At 42.9% G+C, this 22,149-nt stretch overlaps 1 protein-coding gene across 2 annotated transcripts in view; it reads left to right on the top strand.

Annotated features, from left to right (window-relative positions):
• Positions 1-22,149, top strand: part of RGS7BP (regulator of G protein signaling 7 binding protein) — a 129,556-nt gene that overhangs the window by 67,731 nt on the left and 39,676 nt on the right. For both annotated transcript variants that reach the window (XM_059694541.1, XM_059694540.1), the window contains exons 4-5: positions 7,302-7,449; positions 10,726-10,796. In XM_059694541.1, coding sequence (XP_059550524.1) covers positions 7,302-7,449; positions 10,726-10,796 — 219 coding nt within the window. The remainder of the gene's footprint in view (positions 1-7,301; positions 7,450-10,725; positions 10,797-22,149) is intronic.

Raw genomic sequence — 22,149 nt, 5'->3', positions numbered from 1 at the left:
TCCAGAAAGCCCCTCACCTATGCCCCACCCCATACTCTTCCCTACCACACTCAAGGCATCTTGAACTACTTGGAGGAACCTGAACTTACAAGTTCTTCCCATTTTCTCCCTCTGCCTAAAACCCACACTACCCCACCCCACACCCATCCCTTTCACCTGGTCTACCTCTATACTTCCTACCTCTATACTTTCTTTGGGTCATAACTCAGATGGGACTTCTTATAGGAAGAAGCTTTTCCTAGCCTTTCAAGGCTGGGATGATGCCCACCAAGTGTGTCTCCCAGGCATTTCCATGGCACAGATTGCAGCACGTTACATTGAGGGATAGTTGCATGGTTTCTTGTCTGTTGTCCTCTCTAGATTTGATCACCTTGAGTGTGCTCACCATTGTATCCCCAGCGTTTAGCACAGTGCTTGGAGCAGAGTAAATTTTCAATTAATAATTACTGAACAAGTTAGTGAATTGCTTTCATTCTGTATCTGTTGTCAAAAGAGAGGGAGTATAATTGGAGGAGAAGCTTGTTCAGAGATGTTGAACTAAACTCATGCATGTAGTATTTTCCCTCCTACTGAGAATCTATTGAAATAACAGGAAAAGATATAATGAAAAAAATAAATCCATATTAGTTCTTATATCTGTCAGGGTAGAGTAACTGCTGCATGAAATACCAAATCTCAATGGGTTAGAATAATAAGAGTTCATTATTTATCCAGCTCATAGTCCAATGCCAGAGCTGGGTGGGGTTGGCAGTGTCTCTCTTTCTGTTCTCCACATCCAGTCAGTCACCAGGGAGAGGAAAGAAAGCATAGGAGATCATATTGGAGGATTTCTAGGAGCCAGTCTGGAAAAGGTATAAATCACTCTTGCTCAGAATTCATTGGCCATACCTGTCACATGACCCCTCCTGTTTGTAAGAGGAAAAGAATATAGAGGTTGTCTCTCATGCCCCTGAAAAACAAGAAAGGATGACTTCAACAAACTAGAACTTTTAAGGAATTTCTAAAAACTAGGGGATTTCTCAAAACTAGAAAGTACTTGGGATTAGATTGGTGAATATAACTACATAGAGGAAACCATAGTTGGATAAGAAATTCACGAAGAAACAAAACAAATTCATGCAGTAGAAAATTACTGCAAAAGTGAAATCAGTTCTGGAGATACTTCAAACTTGGAATCAACAACTGAAAATCTCAGACAGTTGGAACTATTGTCAGGGAAATTAATGTTTGAAGTTGTAGTCGAAAAGCTGGGCTGCCCCATGCTGAGCAAAGGGCATCAATGCTTGCTCCAGGAAAGTGCCTGGTCTGAGTGTGAGGACTGCAGCACAGCAGAGCACAGTGTAAAATAACTCTGAGCTTCTAAACGGACAGCTGTTGAAATAAGAAAGTAAGCACAGGACTCCAGTGTTTTTTCCCAGGGAAAGTTGCTCAGTATATTTCATTAGAATAGGAGTGGTAAACAGGAAACTCAGCAAGCCTGGGACCCCCAGAACAGGCTGATGAGAAGCACCCAGAGAAAGACAAATATGATAGGATTTCACTTACATGTGGAATCTAAAGAACAAAATAAACAAAGTTGAAACAGACTTATAGACCCAGAGAACAGACTGATGGTTGCCACAGGGGTGGGAGTTGGATGAAAAGGTGAAGGGATTAAGAAGTACAAATTGGTAGTTACAAAATAGTCACCGGATGTAAAGTACAACATAGGGAATATCAGCAATAATCCCATATAATTAGAGAGCTAATATGCAAATGGTCATCATACTCTCGTGCTCTTGTGCCCTTGCGCCCTCGCACCCTTGCTGGGGGCTGGGGGACCTAAGGCTGGGCCTGGGGAACCTGAGGCCACACCCCCCACCTGGCAGGGCTTGACAGGGGACCTGAGACTGTGCCCCCTGCCCAGTGGGGCTTGATGGGGGACCTGAGGGTGCGCCTCCTGCCCTGTGGTGCTTGACCAGGGTGGGGCCAGCCGGGTCTGGGTCTTGCGTGATTTCAAGGGGCGTGGGTTGGTGGGGACTTGATTCTGGGTCCCGCAGCGCACCCCAGACACTGACAGGAGGGATAATTTCATAGACATTTTACTAATTTTCTTTCATCTCTGACACTTCTATTATAGAGAAAGGGCAAGTAGCAATATTAAAATATTTACTCTAATTCCCTTTATTGTGCACAAATTTCATGCACCGGGCCACTAGTCTATATATATATAAAAGCCTAAGGACCTTTATGACTGTTACGACCGAAGAACTGGAATGACTGGCTGACCAGTTGCTATGGCGCGCACTGACCACCAGGGGCAGACGCTCAATGCAGGAGCCGCCCCCTGGTGGTCAGTGTGCTCCCACAGCCAACCTCTGTGGCCCCTCCCCCCTGCCAGTCCCTCTCTCCAATCCACCCCAATTGGGGCGGTGGCGGCCCCCAATCTCCCACAGCTCCTCTCCCCAGTAAGCCTATCTCCTGCGGTCCCTCCCCTCTGCCAGCCATCCCCCCTGATGGCCCCAATTGGGGGGGAAAGCTGGCCAACCTCCCACGGTCCCTCCCCCATGCCGCCCCCCACGCCCCACCGGCCATAGGCCCCAATCGCTGGCCCAGCCAAGGGAACCCACCCATGCATGATTTCATGCACTGGGCCTCTAGTATTGTAATAACTATGTATGGTGCCAGGTGGGTACTGGAAATACTGGGAACACTCTGTAAAGTATATGATGACCTAACCACTATGCTGTACACCTGAGACTAATGCAAAATAATGCTAAATATAAACCATAATTGAAAAATAAAATTAAAACCTCCTTTCAAAAATAAAAGCACCCTTTATAAGCTTTAGACACACCTTATCCAGCCACACATCCTGCCCCTCCCCTACAATAACCAGAAAGAGGATATTGTAATCAGAATGATAGGCAAACAAACAGATGTCCTCAAAGACTAATCTGAATATGCTATCAAAGAAATGTGTGGGTGGTCTTTCTCCTTTGCTAGTGGAAGTGGGGTCCTTATGATATCTCAAGAAAAATAATTTTCTGAGACTCGCACTGGAGGATGAGTGATATTTATTTGTGTGGGATTGCATCCCTCCATTTCTAAAGTCCCATTTCCCTTAATCCAGTCCTGGAAGATGTGCAGCTGGGGCTTCAGCAGAGCTAAAAGCAAAGCCCATGTCCAGAGTAGAGCTGGGTCCAGTTTGGCATTAGGCTAGCTACAGTCCATCAGTCCATTGTGTGGGGCCCACATGGCTGTGGGAATTGTGGGTGAATGCAGGAGTGTGAGGCAAGAGGCAAGAGGAAGAGAGAGCAAACTCCTTTGTTTAGGAGTTAAAGTATCTCAAATCTTCCCATGCTTGCAGTGGCCATGCTATTCTGGCCACTGACCTGCCCCCAGGTGTGAGCCATAGACAAGTACCTTCCCTGTGTTACCTAGACTCTGCTGGGCATGCGCCTATTCTTCCCCTGTCTAGTCCGTTTCCCCAGTGGGGGACAGGCTGGTGGCTTCATGGGGAGTATTCAACTGCAGTTTCCTGGCAAAACTGCATAAATGACTATACTATTTGGCCTTTCCTTTGCTCCTTTTATCTTATGAATAACCAGGTTATTTACAATGGTATCTAATAGACATCAGGAATGACTAGATTTTTAAGAAAAACCAATACCCTGACAGGAAAATGCCAAATTCAAAAAACAAACAACTGATACTTGAAGAACAAATTTTAAAGTGGAAACAGATGAAGAATTCAAAATATATGTAATCAGTATTCTCAGAAAGTTTTATTAGTCTGTCATACCCCTAAAGCAATAATTGTTTGCAAACAGAAGGAAGCAGCCACATTCATTGGAAACAAAAATGGTATCAACCAATAAAAATGCAATAGCTGGATTAATTACTGTTGGAAGACAATTCTCCTTTAGTCTCTTGCATTTCTGTACACCTTGCAAAGTGAGGCACTGACTGTCCCTTGTTTTACACTATCTTTTCAAGGATGTTTATTTAGTAAATACTTTGGGAAATAGAGACAGTGTCTCCCTCCGGAGCAAAGCATGCTTACTATTCACTATAATGAAAATGTTTCCCTCTGGAGCAAAAGGCAGACATGCTTATAAAAAGACTCAAAATCCCTAAGCTCAGCATTCCTGTTCTGTCACACAGGCTCCTGGATGTATGGGTAAGATCTGGCCTTTTTTGTATCTCCCTGTGGGAATTAGGACTCAAGAAACCAATGCTGATACTCTGGCTACTGCCATTGTGTGAGTAATAAGCTGTCTCCGACCCAGCAGTCTCATGTCTTCTTCCAGTATCTATTAAACTGTAGCAGGCTAACTCACAGATAGAGGAAAATCTCAAACCCTTCACAGTTCTTAATTATTTTAATGGACATACTGAGAGCCTAAAATAATGAAATGAAAAATCAAGTCATGGTATTATCCCAGAATTTACCTCAAAAATAATTATGGGGTATGGGGGGTAGTTAAGAAAAATAGATGAAATTCTGAAAGAACAGAGAGAATAGAAAGAAGTAATCAACAAAAATAGATAAAAATTTCTAAAGCCTAAACAAAGATTTAAATTGAAAGGCCATAACATATCAACAAATTTCTCCATAGATATTTCATTACAAAGAGAAAATGCTACATCTACAATGGTAAAAGCTGGCAGAAACCACCTTAACCAAGCAATCAATAACACTTAACTAACATCATTAATAATGGAACAAACTGATTCATGTGCTTTCTGACACAACGTAAGAAGGTCAAAATATCACTTCCATAATATTCTTGCCAAAAGGTTTACTCGTAATCTAGACATATGAAATCATCAGACAAATCCAATATGAAAGACACTCTATAAAACAACTGGCCTGGACTCTTCCTTCAAAAATATCAATAACATGAAAGACCAAAAAAAGATAAGGGTGCTGTTCTAAATAAAAGGAAAATGAAGAAACAGAACAACTAAATGCAGTCCATAATCCTTAATTGGATCCCTTGATTTAAAAAAACAAACAAACTATAAAGGATATTATTGGAACAATTATGGAAATTTTAATATAGACTATTAAATAATGGCACTGTACCAAATTGCATTGACTCATATTTAACCAAAGATTTTTTGGGATACAATAATTATTTAGAGGTTATATAGGAAAACATCCTTGTTCCTTCTGAAATATATGCTGAAGTAATAAGGATAAAGTGTCATTAATGTCTGCAACTTACTTCTAAATTGTTTATATAGAAAAAATATATGTGATCAATGTAATATATATGAAACCTATGTACAGTACATACACATATAGATGAGAGAGACAGAAGCAGAGAGAATGAAATATAAAAGAAAATATGGCTAATTATTATCGATTGGTGAAACTAGAATATCTGGGTATCCATTGTATCATTCTTGAAAGTTTGCTGTAGGCTTGCTAATTTTCAAAATAAGAAATAGAAGGAAATTGCCCTAGCCGGTTTAGCTCAGTGGATAGAGCAGCAGCCTGCAGATTGATTCCGGTCAAGGGCACGTACCTAGGCTGCAGGCTCATTCTGGCCCAGGTCAGGGTACCAGTGGGAGGCAACCAATCAATGTGTCTCTCTCACATCAATGTTTCTCTATGTCTCTCCCTGTTTCTTCCACTCTAAAAAAAAAAAAAAAACAATGGAAAAATATCCTTGGGTGAGGATTAACAAAAAAAAAAAAAAAGGGAGGAAATTGATTGCAAATGCTAATCAAATGCCAAAAAAAAAATCTATAATAATAAAAGCATAATATGCTACTTAGACCAGACATCCTTCCGGACAATCTTCCCGATGAAGGCAAGGCTGCAAAGGAAGCCTGGGTCCCGGGTGCCAGAAGGAAGCCAGTGCCGGCAGTGAGGGGAAGGAAGGCCTACTCTTGCATGAATTTCGTGCATAGGGCCTCTAGTTAATATAATAAGAATCCATCCCTAGACATATTTCGGAGTCCTTTCATAACTCAAAAATTTAAAGATAACATTCTGAAATTTTTTCAGAGAGTTCGTGAGCTGACACAAGTACTAAACTTCAAGTCCAATGTGCAAGAGCTATTCTTGTTCATCCACATTATAGAGCTAGGTCTGGAAAAGGAGGAAAAGGAGGCTATTGCCTGCCATTACAATCTCATAGGCGTTTCAGGAATACATGAACAGTTATTTTACTTTGAAAAAGCTATAGAATGGTATTTGTCTTATAAAAGTAGAATTATTGCAGGCAGTAAGTGCAAAGTGGTCATGAATTGGATTCTATTGATGCTTGTGTTGTAAAAGGTGTACCTATGAGGAAGGTAGAGGGAGGACTCCAAGAAGGAACATTATACTACCTGTTCTCTAAAGCTAATATGCCTGAAACTAATTAGTATACCTGAAACTAATATAATATAATAAATATAATATAATATAATATAATATAATATAATATAATAATATAATATACCTGATATATTTCATTTTGAAATAAGGAGTAAAACCTTTGGGCACCATAGTCCTGATGGCAGGACAGGGGCCACTGTGGCCCCTAAGCCGGGCAGAGCCCACAGAGCAAGGAATTCCATCTGTGTGTATCTTCTTTGCTGCCCAAACCATACCCCATTCCCCAAGGCATTTCAACCTCACAGACTAGCATCCTACGCTGACCTGCCCAGAGGTGGGGAGCAAATGGACTGCATTTGCTGCACTCTCCCAGGAAGCACACTGCAAAAGCTTTTAAGAGGTCAGTGCCCTCCCACTGTGAAGTGGTAATATGCTAAATTATGTGCTTAATTAATTTCCACCCAACAGCATGCCATAAAATTGGAAAAGCAATTCCATTACCCAGGATCAATGTGCATAAAGTCCACGCAAAATGATCAAAAGTTCTCATCGGTGAATTTGTGTTTGTGCTTTGGCTGCATATTCAGAGGCTCATTTCTACTCTAGGCTGATGAGTGGTACATAGGTCATCACCACTTAATTGCTTATCTCCTTCTCCTGATCTAGCTCCCTAAGAATGGGTTACAGAGCACCAACACTGCATCCAAGACAGGACCTTTACTTTTGATCTTCCAATTGCATCGACCTCAAGCTATCTTTCCCAGAATGTTGTGCAAAACATGCTACACACAGACACACATACACACATTTATTTTTACACATCAATTATTTTAGTATTCAGAAATTAGTGTTAATGGAGCATTTGGTCCAAAGCATAGCCAACCTTTGTAATGACGTCTTGGGCCTACAGCTGCACTTATGATTTCTTGTCTGTCTCCTCTTTACCAACACCCCCTCCCCCCGGCCCCACCTCCCTGCCCCTTAGGAAAGGAGCCTGGCGGGGGAACCAAGAGTTTGGATTGCAAAATTGAAGAGAGCACTGAACCACCTGCTCTAGAGGACTCCGCTTCATCCCCCGTCGACACGCAGCAGCATGCCTGGCAGGTTTCCACAGACATTGAGAACACTGAAAGGTAAGTGGGAAGTTACCCTAAATAGACCGCCAATCCTCCTCCACTCCTCTGGGCTGCAGAGAGTCAAGATTTTGTGTTTCAGAGTCAGAAACAGACAGAGCGCTCAGAAAGCTGGATTGAGAAGTGAAAGGGTCCAGACTGCCATGGAACCAGCAGAGCCGCCTGCGGAGGCAGGCTTGCTCACCCCACTCTACCACAACCGCGTCTCCATGGAAATAAAACAGTGTGCTTCCTTGGCAAGGGAGAAAGATGGATCTACATACCGTCACAGCCTATCTAGTGGGCTGGGTCCCCAGACTGTGCCAAGATGCCTCTGGGAGGTTCTCGGATTTCAGATGCTTGGAATGGCCTGCTTAGCTGCCATGCAGGGGCTGAGCATGCCGTCGAGTTCGCAAACAGCTTTTTGCTGGGCTCCCTTCTCTTATTCTCCCAGAATGTAGCCGATGGCCCCTTAGTGGTCAAAGCGAGTTAATGCATCTGTCTTAGCGAGCAGTTGCTCACTGCTAGACAGGGAGTTTCTTTCTTGGGAAGAGATTCTACAGTGATTCTGTTTCACTTGAGGGAAGGGTGCAGTGATAAGTGCCATGTCTCATCTAGATGCTAAAAATGCTATTCTGTGAGGCAGAAGGACAAGGTGCTTGTTTATTGTCCTTCAAGCTAAGATCTTGTCCTCTGCTACTGATGTCCCCAGCGTCTGCGCGAAGCAGCTGAATGAATGCTGGGCATTTCCACCCAGCGCTCTGTGTGGGGTGTGAGGGTGTGTGTGTGTGTGTGTGGGGGGGATTCATTGACAAGATAAGAAACATTTTCTTTTTTAATTTTTGGAAATGTAACACACAAGGGCATTTATAGCCATTGTGGCTCTACTTTCAGATCATAATATAATTCTAAAGCTAATTGTCAAATTTCTGTGTTTTATAGAAAATTGAAGCATGTGGTAATTATGTACTATTAATAAAACTTGGATTTTGTATAAGCTTGTAAATCCAACAATTCAAACAATAAAGCTGTTTGGCACAGTTTGCTAGAACTATAGACAAATGATGAGGGAGTGATTTATCTTAATTTATAAAAGGGAAAATGTTTTGCTCTATGCCCAGGAAGAAATATCTGCCAGAGGGCTGTGGTCAGGGCATAAGCCATCAGCAAAGCCTTTTTCCTTTTGTGAAGCTTTGCAGAGAAGCCACATCCAAGCCCTTATGCTTGCAGAAGCAAGCTATAGCTAGCCGTAACAATAGGGGCGCCTAGCCCAAGGAGCTGGCCGTGTTTCCGTTCATCCTAAAGCCTGGATTCAGGTTGAAGGAGATGGGAATGACTGAGAGAAGCAGGAAATAGACCTGTCTGGGAAGGTAGCTTCCACAGTTCCTGTTTTTCAGCCCTAGGATCTCACACTGGACTGCACATCACAATCACCAGGAGGACTTTTTAAAAACGTTGATGACTGAACCCCACCATAAACCAACCAAATCAGGCTCTCAGGGAGTAGGGCTCAGCAAAAGGTGATTCTCCCATGAAGCGTCCAAGGCTGAGAAAGGGTGCTCTCCAAGGAGACCTTGCCTCCCATACTGCATTACTAGCCCTTTCCCACCTTGTGCCTGCCTACCACCCACCATCCCATCTACCCTTGGGAATGTCACAGGAAAACATAGGGTGCCTTTGTGTTTCTGGGTGCAGGGCCCTGTCCTCCTTCTCCCTCTCCTCAACTTCTCTTTCTAGAAATACTCTTTGGGGCTTAGCAATATGCAGTACCGCACAGACAATCCTTACACCTGTGGAAAGTGTTCTGCGTGTTTATACAGGTGTATTTCCACAGATCCACAGGCTGCTTTCCGCTCCTTTTCCAACAGCTCCTCCCTAATTCCTTCTCACATACCAGTCAATACTTGAGGAGGAGAGCCCATAGGGATCTCCCTAGGGCAGCGGTTCTCAACCTGTGGGTCGCGACCCCTTTGGGGGTCGAACGACCCTTTCACAGGGGTCGCCTAAGACCATCGGAAAACACATATATAATTACATATTGTTTTTGTGATTAATCTCTATGTTTTAATTATGTTCAATTTGTAACAATGAAATTGGGGGTCACCACAACATGAGGAACTGTATTAAAGGGTCGCGGCATTAGGAAGGTTGAGAACCACTGCCCTAGGACAAGTGGTTCTCAAACTATACTCAACAGAACAGTTGTGTTTCATGACATGGACTGAGGGATTTCAAGCCTAAAATTAAAATATGGCTCTATTTCCTCAAATGGCAGGAAAAAAAATTGATTAATAGATAGTATATCCTTCATTTTAAGATTATCCCCTCCCCCGAAAAAACTTTTTTTTCCTTAAATCCTGGGTGCCAGCTATTGCTTGCCTAACAAAAAAGATGTATCTGATATTTGCTCTTTCAAATGAAATCCACCACTATGTCTTGGGATTTCAAGAGTGCTGACTCCAGTGGATAACCATTGCTGAACATATGGGGAACCACTATCCCAAAGATTTGAAAAGTCCATCTTGCCTCCTCCTACTAGGAGGATGGCTTCTGACTCTCCAGCTCTGCGGTCTCATGGTCATAGGTAGTCTGGGATGAGGAAGGATGTTGGAGGTATGCAGTGTCAGACATATAGGCCAGTGTCTAGAGGAAGGCCCAGCTGTCCCACACCACCACCACCCGCTCCACCAATCCCTGTCACATCTCTCTCTTTCTCTCCCTCTCTCTCTCTGTTTCATCCACTATGAAGAGCTCTTCTCTGACAGTGTTAGAACTTGTCATACTCTCTCCCATCATTCCAAGTCTGTTTAATAACTATTGGCCCTGTGAATGCTTAACACTTGTGTTACACCAGATTCCAATCCCGACAGCAGGGAGTGAACCTACACAACCACAATAGCCATTTGACCAGCACCCAGCCTCAGCTTTACCCAGGGTAACCCCATTATTCTAGTTGTGTGTCCTCTGCCTCCCCCTGGAAATCTGAAGTACTATCGTTGTGACCAGAGGCTCTTCCCTGATCTTGGCCAGGTCCAACCCGTGGCAGAGATGAGGGCTCCTGCAGCAGAATGTCCGAGAGAAATCTTGGCCAGGCTAGTTCTCTTTCCTCCGAGAGTCACTCATCTTGGGTTGTTTTTTTTTCTTATAAAAGCAAAATAGATTCAATATTTGCTTGTTGCAACTAGAGCTAGTACAATTAAGCACAGACTCTTGTCCGTCCATTGAATCTCAGAACAAACTGAGATTGCATTTCCAGAATTTACAGCTGACCATTTTTTCTTTCTATCACTTTTACAGAGACATGCGAGAAATGAAAAACCTTTTAAGCAAACTCAGGGAAACTATGCCTTTACCATTGAAAAATCAAGGTGAGTCATGTCATTTCCTTTTGAGGCAGAGGATGTTTTCTAACATGAGAACCTTGGGACGTGTTTCAAGAGAAATTAAAGCAAGTTCTCTTACACAAACAACAGAAAGCACTTGGTGTACCTTTGTCTTTTCTCAAAAAATGTGATAATAAGAATGGAATCCCTCTGGTGAACACAATTTTGCCTGAAGATAGCCCAGATTTATTCTGACCTCAAAGCAGACGTGTCCTCCGCTGGCTCTGTCAGTCAAGAGCAGTTACCTGTTGCCCGAGCTGTGGAAGCACTATAATACCAGGTGTGGCAAACACAAAAGAACTGAAGTCTTGGCCTTTGCCTTTAAGAAGTTTACAGCCTAGTGGAGAATACTACCAAAGGAATATCTCTTCCATCTACACATTTAATTATCTAAATAAAGTAACAGTAATAGTTAACATATATTGGGAACTTCAAGTGTGCCACTACGATTCAGCACCCAACTAGGACGTGCTATCTATACCACCTAGCAATTCTGATGCTACCTGGATATAATATCAGATCCCACAAGTCAAGGGCTCTGTCCTAAAGATTGCCCCACTTCCCCCCCACCCGCCCCCCGCCACCCCCTCCACACACACACACACTTCAGATATCAATGGCAATTTAAGGGTTGTCACCTGTGCTTCTGACCAACTGGCTATGGATTGAAGGTCCCAACAACCCCCTTCATGGGTTTAATTTGCTAGAGTGGCTCACAGAACTCAGAGAAAACTTTCACTTACTAGATCACCAGTTTATTATAAAAGAACATATCTTAGGAATAGCCAGATAGACTAGATACAGAGGACAGGTATGGGGAAAGTATGCAGATCGACCTAGATCCCCACATGTCCACCAACCTGGAAGCTCTCAGAGCCCCATCCTTTTGGGCTTTTCTGGAGGCTTCAGTACAGGAATGATTAACTAAATCATTGGTCATTGGTTACTGAAATCAATCCCCAGCCTCTCTCTTCTTCTCAGAGGTCAGGGTTGGGACTAAAAGTTACAACCTTGTAATCTCACGGTTGTTTGCCCTGGGAACCCGCCTCCAATTCTTAGGTGGTTTCAAAAGTTTCCTCATTAACACAACAATAGACACCTCTATAACTCTCATCACTTAAGAAATTCCAAGGGTTTTAGGAAGAAGACCAAATATATATTTATTATAAGTCACAATATTACAGCTACTGTCCTAAATACATTACTGTAGATTATTAACTATTTTAACTTATTTAATTCTAACGACATCATTGAGAGGAATGCTATGAATGTTTCCAATTTATAGGAAACTGAGACACAGAGAGGTTAACTGAATGAATCAAAGTCACACAGACTATAAGTAGAAAGGCTGGGAGATGACTCCAGGCAGTACTTCTCCAGAACTATTCTATGGGAGTATGCACCCTAACCCAGAAAGGGAAAAGGGATATTCCATGAGGGAGGGACTACTGTAAGCTTTTGTTAACTATTGTATCTCCAGTACCTAAAGCAACCCTGGAACATAGTAGAATAACATTGGCCATGAACAAGAAATGTTTGTTAAATCTGCACCCAACTTTGCAGCCCCAGGTCTGAAGCTATGTACAAGGGACTAATAATAATGGTAAGCACGTTCCCTAAGCATACATGGCCAGAGCAGCCTTAAGTGAAGCATCAGCTTCAGAGACTGGTACATAGAGGGCGGGAGAGGATTTTTAGAGGTAAGAATCTCCTGTGTTTCTGTTCCCTGTGGGGAGATCTCCGTGTCTCCATGGGTTGCTATGGGAGTGGGCTTCTTGAGATATCCCAAGAAAAGAATTTTCTGAGACTCACAGGGGAGGATGAAATATTGTAAAAAAAACTTTATATCTCTGGAATTACACACCTGCATTTCCAAGGTCCCATTTCCCTTTGTCCCACTAAGGAAGAAGTCCCATTTTGCCTTCAGCAGGGCTAAGATCAAAGCAAGGGACCAGAGTTTCCATTCCATGTCCGCACCGCCCAGTACAGCAGCAGGCTAGCTTAATTGGTGTTCACAGTTGCAGTCTATCAGTCCATCATGTGTGGGTCCCCAGGGCCCTGGGCCATGCAGCTATGGAGGGAACACGGGCAGGAGCAAAGCCAAAGGAACCAGAGCCAAGGGAGAGCTCCAGGAGTCACACAAGAGCACTAGCTCCTTTGTCTAGGGGATTATGCATTCCCACATTTTTGCAGGTTTGCCCTGCCCACTCTGGCCAATGATCTCTGTTCCCAAGTTTGACTGCCAGGCACCTTCCCTACGTCACCCCAACTTTCCTGTATAGGCACCCATTTTCCCCTTAGTCTGGTCCCTTCCCCCAGTAATCTGTGGGGAATGGGCCGGTGGTTCTCTGGGGAGTGTGAAATCGTAGCCTCCTGGTGAAGCTGCCCAAATGACACGCCTATAATGTCTGGCTCCCCCCTTTGCTCATTTCCTATTATTAATAACTAGCTAATTAAACAGTATCATTCCCACTGAGCAAAGCCTGGGCAGGAGGGAGCCCCGGGTGCTGCCTGCCCCTGAGCAAGGAGGGAGAGGACTTGGCAGCAGAGATGGAGCGCCGCTTTGCTGGGAAGCAGCGTGGCAGCAGGTGGAGAGGTGGAAGTGAGAACACCAGACAAGGAGGCCAGGGAGTAATGTGGCCTTAGCCCCATGGGCTGGAGGCAGGTGTCAGAAAATAAGAGGCTGGGGGTGTGGTGTATCAGATAACTGAAGAGCCTGGTGACCACGGCTAACTGGCTTGAGCCATGGGTGCAGTGTTTTGGTGACCTGGTGTCAGTTCTAAGGAGGCAGTGTTTTACCACAACATGTGACCACACCATGCGAGTCTGTTGCTAGAAATAAGCCCGGTGGTTGGGAACAGGGACTTTGGATTTGAATGCTGGCTCTGCCACTTACCAACTTTATGACCTGGAACAAGTTGTTTAACTTCTGCAGAGTTCCATGTCCTCATCCCTGAAAAAGAGATAGCAGTATCACTTGGTTCAGAAATTGTTGTCGGGATTAAATGATGCAATGCATGTCACATACCTATTACCACCCTTACAGAGAGCAAACATTCGCAAATGCTTTACTATATTGTTGTTGCTATTGTTGATGTAACTATTGTTACTGTTATTTACTGGCTGTCCCAGAAACTCAGCTCAGGAAAACTCGAAGTCATCATCAAAGACAGCAGTCCCTGTTACCACTGATGATATGTAGCATCCATGAAAGGTTGAGCCTGCAGTTCAGAACACTGATTCTCAAGACTTTGGATGTGGGGTTCATGTCTGAAGCTATCCTCAGCTTCCTAATGTGTTTAGCAAATCTGCTCTCATCAACAGCACACAGGCCTCTCGCTGTACCTCATGTCCAGCTGCCCAGGAGGATGACAGCCCAGAGTGCCCCGTCTGAATCCCATGTATGCCATGTAGCCTCTTTTCTAAACCAGGCCATCCCAAACATGCCTTCTACATTTGGTGAAAATTCATCCACCAGTTTTTGAACCATGCATTAATGGAAAAACAAAATTTCATTTTACTTACTTAGAATGTTTTTAGAATCATAAAAAGTATAATATAAATATTTTTGTGTAACTTTATATCACTTTTATAAACAGAAAGATAATTTGATTTTAAATATCATAATAGTAGTTAAAGATTGATACTGTAAGTAAAAACGTGAATGAGGCCCGGCCGGTGTGACTCAATGGTTGAACATCAACCGATGAACCAGGAGAGAGATCACAGTTCAGTTCCCAGTCAGGGCACATGCCTGAATTTCTGGCTTGACCCCCAGTAGGGGGCGTGCAGGAGGCAGACAATCAATGAGTCTCTCATCATGGATGTTTCTCTCTCCCTCTCCCTTCCTCTCTCTGAGATCAATAAAATTAAATAAACATGAATAAAGAGAGAATAGTCATTCAAATAAATGATACCCAGGACTTGAACCTTGAATCAATTTGGGGAATTCCAGTAAAAGGAAAAAGCTAGGAGAGGCAAGGACTTCTCATGGAGAGAGTGATGCAATAGGATTTTAAAATATTTTTTTAAATGAGGGAAGTCCTGTGGGTAATTCAGTTTTCTTCATTTGCGGGAGAAATGGGAACCCTTAGCATATGAAGATACATCTCTGTTCTCTACATGTTTAATGGGTGCTTGCAGCATGATGCCACTGTGAGCTGACCAGTAGAGAAAGGGGTGTGAGTCTGGGCCAGGGTCGAGAAGGCCCCAGGGAAGGGGAACAAGTCTCTGGAGCTGGAAACGCTTTTCAGCAGATGCATATGGCGCCATTTTAATGAACAAATCAGCCAGATTCCTTTCTCTGACTTCTTATTGCTGAACTACACCTCAGGGACTTCCCCATCACCTTCCAGGTGATTTGTTTCTTATGCAGGTCTAGGTTAATATATGCAGGAAATGGTCTGGGGTGAAATGTAGACAGTTTTATTCCATTTCTATGGGACCTTATGGTCAAAACAGTACTAACTGGATGGAAACTGTTATAGAAAGACATCTGTTTTCTTTTTGGCTTTTTATTTTCTTTCTCTTTTTATTCCATTTATGTGTGTTTGAAGCAGAGGAAAAAAAGAGAAAAGATTCTACTCCTTGTCCCTCTTTTTCCTTCCTCAAAACCTGACCATGTGAAAATCCTGCCAGGCGAGTGGTGGGGGAACCCACACTGGAAATGCTCAGCTCCCCTGGTCCCCAGGCTCCATCCCCATCCTCAAATCAGAAACTGTTCTGCATTTATCATGGCACTTAAAGATTTAATCAGATCCCCGCCCCCTTCCTGCCACAAGAAAAACTTGACTTAACAACAGTGTACTCTAAATTGACTTTCACTGGCAAATAACGGAAGGTGGCCAAGAGCAGAGATTTTAATGGTTGGTGATTGTGCCTTCATTTTAGACAGGGCCTTTCAGGTTAAGACTGGAGACAAAGAGGTTCGTGAAGAAAGAGTGAGCCACCCTGTTCCTCCAGACAGTGTCCAGATCTCCTGGCTCTCAGCCCGCGTTCTTTCCACTGCTTCAGTGACTCTCCTGTCCTACATTCTGGGTCACTGGCAGTGCTGTAGGGAGCTTCATTAATTATGATTGTCTTGCTGTGTCAAATGGATTACAAATGGAGACACCTGTGGAGAGCCCACAAGGTCACTGACAAAGGCTGCAAGGAGATTGGAAAGTGAAGGACAAGTATCTTCTGAATGCACGCTGTAATCAGACAAAACAAATCGGTGGGAATAAATTTAGCCTGAAAGACAGTTTCACCTTTTCTAAAATTCTGACTGAATAAATGCGGTGGGGGTGTGTTAGTACATTCACTCTTGCCTGGAATTTGGTTGTTAATACCGTGCATGTGAATAAGTCTGACGCAAATTCGTCAGTAATGGTATCTGCTCTAGAATGGGTCTCCTCCTGTGGACAGTCCTACTCCAGACTAAACTGGGTCTAGGAACAATTCCCCAGATTCATACCCCTGATGCACTCTCATGTGGACCCCCATACACAGAACCAGCCATATTGTGTCAGACAGAAGAGTCTGACATCTGGCAGAGGAACACAGGACAGTTATGCCATCTTCGAGCCTGGAAGTGACCTTGTGTCCTTCCCCCAGGGCCTGCCATAAAAATTTTCTGTGCTTCAAGTTGGTGCCTGAATGTTACTCTGGGCCATTTTACTGGTAGCCCCATACCCTTTGTAGTGTCTACAACCTTTTATGCAGAATTCAGTGTGACATGCAATCCCTCTCTTTCCTCCAGTCTGATGCACACATCACTGATCACGCATGAGTTTCTTAATGGGTTACTCTGATTATGTTGAGCCCCTACTCACAACCTTAACTGCCTGCTCATTGTCTACTGAAGGAAGAGCAAGCTTCTTTCCCTGCCATCCTTTTTCAAAACGTTATGGGCACATATGATGTGTCCAATGCTGGGCGAGGTGATGGGGATGTCTCTCCCCTTAGAGGCTCTCCATCTCAACAGAACAGATAAGAATCACCTTAGAAGTTTTTTCAAATGACATAAGCCTCCCATCACAGAAATTGTGATGGAATCTTCAGGGTAGAACATGTAAATTTTGCAAACAACACACACACGCACGCACACACAACTGGAAAGACGAAGGAAGTGGTGCTTAGAATATAATGATGCCATAGACACAGGTTGCTACAAGTGCATATTGTATTCTCACCTAGCCAGATTTGGGAATAGGGGGGATATTGATAATTACTTTTTGAAATGTATCTGAACTGAGATTTCTTAGGATGAATCAGAGTTAGCCAAAGAAAGAGATAGAAAAAAAGATAGTCTAGGCTAGTGATGGCAAACCTATGACACGCGTGTCAGAGGTGACATGCGAACTCATTTTTTTGGATGTGAACTCATTTTTTCTTTGTTAAATGGCATTTAAATATATAAAATAAATATCAAAAATTTAAGTCTTTGTTTTACTATGGTTGCAAATATTAAAAAATTTCTATATGTGACACGGCACCAGAATTAAGTTAGGGTTTTTCAAAATGCTGACATGCTGAGCTCAAAAGGTTCGCCATCACTGGTCTAGGCAGAAGATCCTGGATATGTGAAGGCATTTTGGGAGATGAAAGAGTGGGGCATTTTGATGAACTACAAGAACTTCATTAGTTGGGAAAGTAGTTAGAAAAGAGGCTTTAGAGAGATACTAGAGAGATAGGTGGGCCTATATCTTTCAGATCCTTGTAAGCTATAGTAAGAGGTTTGGACTTTACCCTAAAGCCATTGAAGGGATTTAGTTAGGATAAAGCCAGGGGGCTGGAGAAAATGATATGACCAATTCGATGGGCCGCATAGGGAAGAAGGCAAAATCAACAATGAAACCTAAGTTCAGACTTGGAAAACGGAGTGAATGATGGTGTCATTCACTAAGTTAGAGGGAACAGAGGAGGAGCAGTAGAGGTAGAAGACAATTGAAGTTCTGGACAAAGGCGGAACTCCAAGAGCAATTCCCAGTGGTGAAGAGTGGATATACATACAAGTCTTATGCTGAGGTGAGACATGTAAACTGGAGCACTGAGAATACAGACTTAAGCATCAGCAGCATAATGGTAACTGAAGCTCTAAGAATGCTTGAGACCACCCAAGGATAATGTGCATAGAGAAGAGTCCTGGAAGGCATTTCCCTGAGGGGAGAGGAGCAGTTTACCAGGGGGACTGAGAAGAAAATCTGAAGAGCCTTATGACATCATGTTGGCAGAAGCAGCTTACTTGGAACTTGGGGACTGGAAGCCTAATTAAGGAGGTTTGAGGAGTGTGTGGGAGATGAAGAGCTGGTGTAGCAAGGGTAAATTTATGAAGGCTTCTATGAAGAGTTGCTTATAGGATGCTAGGAAAGACAGTTGGAAGCAGATAATGTGCGAAGGGCTGTGGCATTTGTTTATAGAAGGAATGCAGAAGCATGGAGCAATCAGAGAAGACTTTGCAGGGGGAAAATGCTTAAGCTAATGAAGAAAGGGGTTGGCATTTCCTTGGAAAAAGAAACGGCATATATGAAGGCAGAGTGGCAGGGGGAGGTTGGCCATATTTAGGGAATTCTTAGTAGTTCTGTTTTGTACTATCCCCTCCTTCATATGCCCTTCATTGCAGCCAGGCTGGTCTGTTTATTTGGGCCCAAATTCAGGCTACCTTTGTTCACGTTACTCTCCATCTAGAATGCCTACCCCCTACTTCACCAAATGTCCAAGTTCTCCTCATCCCTGTGGCCCACCATGAATACCAAGGCCTCTGTGGATTCACGAATGTCTTCTTCCTTGTTCCTTCTTCCTCCAATTGGGAATAACTTCCCCACTTGGAATTCTCATAACATTTTATTTGTATCTCTCTTGCAGCATTGCTGTTGAAGCCTCATAGTTACTCAAAGGAAGGTCCCTGAGGCCAAGGGCCATCATTCTATTAGGATCCATCTATACTTGATACAGAGCATGCACTTTGGCTAATTCAATGGCTCTCCAAGTGTGGTCTCAGGACCAACAGCATCGGTAGGCCTGGGAACTTGTAAGACATGCAAATTCTCAGGTCCACCACACACCTACTAATTCAGAAACTCTGGAGGTAGGTCCAGCCATCTGTGCTTTAATAAGCCCCCCAGATGATGCTGAGGAAGCTAATGTTTGAGAACCACTGGGTTAACTGAAGGTCTTTTACTGGCCATTATAAGTACTTTTTTTTTACTTTACCTAAGAACATAGCTTTAAACTCAGATTATTATTTGAAAACTTCTCTATATTTTTAAATCTTTACCAGAGGATATGTTTATTGATTTTAGAGAGAGAGGAAGGGAGAGAGAACATGAAACATCTATCAATTGCCTCCCATCCTCACCCAGGCTAGGTATGTGCCCTGATGGGGAATTGAACCTGCAACCTTTTGGTATGCTTGGCCATGGCTGAAAACTTCTCATTCATTTTTATGTCTTCCTATTTCTTGTCATATCATTTATATAAGAAATCCTTTATTAGCTAAGGAAATTTGAGCAATCGAAACATGGTATCATTGTGCCTTAGAGAACTCCAGTGACTCAAGTAGCATCCAAGAATTAAACATTGAATGATTGAGATCTGAAATAACTGATGGTTGAATTTCCTAGTCTGTTTTTTTCACATTCTCCTATGTATTCCTTCCTTCCCTTTCCTTTCTCTTTTTATTTTCACATTTACAATTCTCTTGGGTTACAGTTCTCTGAGAGTATGTACTTTGGAGGAAAGATGCTACAAAAATTTCAAACATTTGTAATAAAAATCAAAGATGTCTCAACAAGCTCAAGTGGAGTAGCCCAGAAAGTTTAGAATGAGTGGGGAAACGATCCATTTTGCTCACATTCTTTTGGTCACCCATTACTTCAGAGACAGGATTTTAATCAATGTGGAAAGACATCGTTCCTTGGACTTTAATTCACTTCACACTGTTGCAGGCATACTTACTGCTCTGTGAATTTCAGCATTTACTGCAGGGGTCAGCTTCCTATGGTGTAGAAAGCTGCTCTGAACGTCTGCCAACAACTTTTGAGCTTTTGTGTCACCTCAGCTCTGGGTGATAATCAGACAAGCTCTGGGCTAGGCTAAGGTGTCACCAATGCTCAACAAAGATGCCCCAAACCAGCAGTTATCCTTAATAGGCAGCCTGTTCTTTGCTTAACATCCTAACACTTTCTTATCATTCCTAACACTTCCTATTCATGTGTGAGTACTATACATGCTTGTGTGTGTGTGTGTAGTACTCACACAAGTGAAATATAGATATAAAGACTGAGTGAAGAGAATTTCAGTAGCACAAAAGGTTTCTCATTCACTGTAATGAATGCATAGATACAAGGGTCAGTCCTTTTTCTTCAATTACAGTTTACATTCAATATTATTCCGTGTTAGTTTCAGATGAACAGCATAGTGGTTAGACAATCATGTACTTTACAGGGTGGCCCCCCCTCTGCCTCAAACACCCACCTGGCCCCATGCTTATTTTTCACGATATATTCCCTATGCTGTAATCTACATCTCTGTGACTATTCTGTAACTACCAATTTGTAATGCTTAATCCATTCACCTTTTTCACATAGCCCCTCAATCCTCCTCCCCTCTGACAACTGTCAGTCTTGATACACATCCTATATAATAAAAAGCTAATATGCAAATAGACCAAATGGCAGAATGACCGGTTGCTATGACGCACACTGACCACCAGGGGCAGATGCTCAACACAGGAGCACCCCCCTGGTAGTCAGAGAAGCCAGGCTCACAGCTGATGAGCGCAGCTGCAGTGGTGGGAGCCTCTCCCACCTCTGTGGCAGTGCTAAGGATGTCTGACTGATGGTTTAGGCTTGCTCCCTGCAGGGAGCAGCCCTGAACGTCAGTCGGACATTCCCCGAGGGCTCCTGGACTGTGAGAGGGCACAGGCCAGGCTGAGGGACCCCCCCCTGAGTGCACCAATCTCGTGCACTGAACCTCTAGTCTCTTAATATCTGTGTATAACAAAAAGGAGAGAATGGGAGCAAATGTACAGCATCCACATACCAGCATCTACATGCATACTTTCTTTGTAAATACAACATTGTAGTAGACATTTCCTCATGTAGTGAGAACTGTACATATCAGAATTGCATTTTATAATATATAAATACCAATTAGGTCACTCCCCAAATCTCTTAAATGTTTGGAGAAAGGATATATGGAAATTCAGGAAATAGGTCTTCCAAGTCTTAAAGAAATAAAGTACAAAGATTTTCTTTCCTATAAATATCTTCATAGTTCTGGTAATTCTGTTCCAAGGAAGCATTGAATTGCAGATGAACTTGAGTTTCAGGAAATGTAGTCAGTATCCAAACAGATATCGAAAGATAAAATTCTTTACTCTTAAGAATCTGCTGTATCTTTGCCATATCCAATTAGGTTACCAGTAAGCCATTGCTCATTTGGTGGTTAAAGAAGTAAGAGTCCGAAAAATGGTGAGAAAGTGAGCTATCTTTCTGTTCCGAATATATCATGATTCATCTCCGAGATACTATCTTGAGAAATCTGGCTCATATAGACTCTCTGACATTGCTTTCAGTGTCTTAACTATTTAGGGTAAGGTTTGTTTTTGCTTTTGTATGTGTCTGTGTTTTTACTTTTTATTGAATTTATTGGGGTAACATTGGTTAATAAAATTATATAGGTTTTAAACTATTTTTTATTGATTTGAGAGAGGGAGCTAAACATCAATGTGAGAGAGGAACATGGATCAGTTGCCTCCCATACACACCCCAACCAGGGATTGAACCTGCAACCTGGGTGCATGCCCTAACCAGGAATAGAACCCACAACCTTTTAGTGTATAAGACGATGCTCTAGCCAACTGAGCCACACTGGCCAGGGCTAAAATTATGTAGGTTTTAGGTGTATAAGCCTATAACACATCACCTATACATTGTATTGTTTATTTATCACCCCAAGTCAAGTCTCCTTCTACCACCTTTATTCCCCCTTTACTCTCTTCTACCTACACAGAGAAAGTTTAATTATAAAAGAAGGACATCCTGCTTTTAGCTTTCAAAATGTTGGCATCCAGATTATAGTGAATTATTTTTCACCATGGAAAGGACAAAGAGAGTCTTTTTTCCCCTCCATGTTAGCATAATGTGAGTTTTAAGAAAGGATTTTAATCTGTGGAGACTGGGAAAGTGCACTGTGTTTGACTAATTTGCTGTGCCCAGCGGAGGCGCCTGTTTTCTTCCCTGGCTCCAACTTGCTATTCAGTTTCATCTAAATGTATAACATAGTACGTACCATTCCAAGGAACACTGTCAACTTGGTGGGTGATGCTAATTTGCTTACATGAACCTTTGGGAAA

Source organism: Myotis daubentonii, chromosome 4, assembly GCF_963259705.1.
Source record: "Myotis daubentonii chromosome 4, mMyoDau2.1, whole genome shotgun sequence".
NCBI classification, from domain to species: Eukaryota; Metazoa; Chordata; class Mammalia; order Chiroptera; family Vespertilionidae; genus Myotis; species Myotis daubentonii.
Note: the sequence above shows the minus strand (reverse complement) of the source record. Positions and strands in the feature narration are given on the sequence as shown.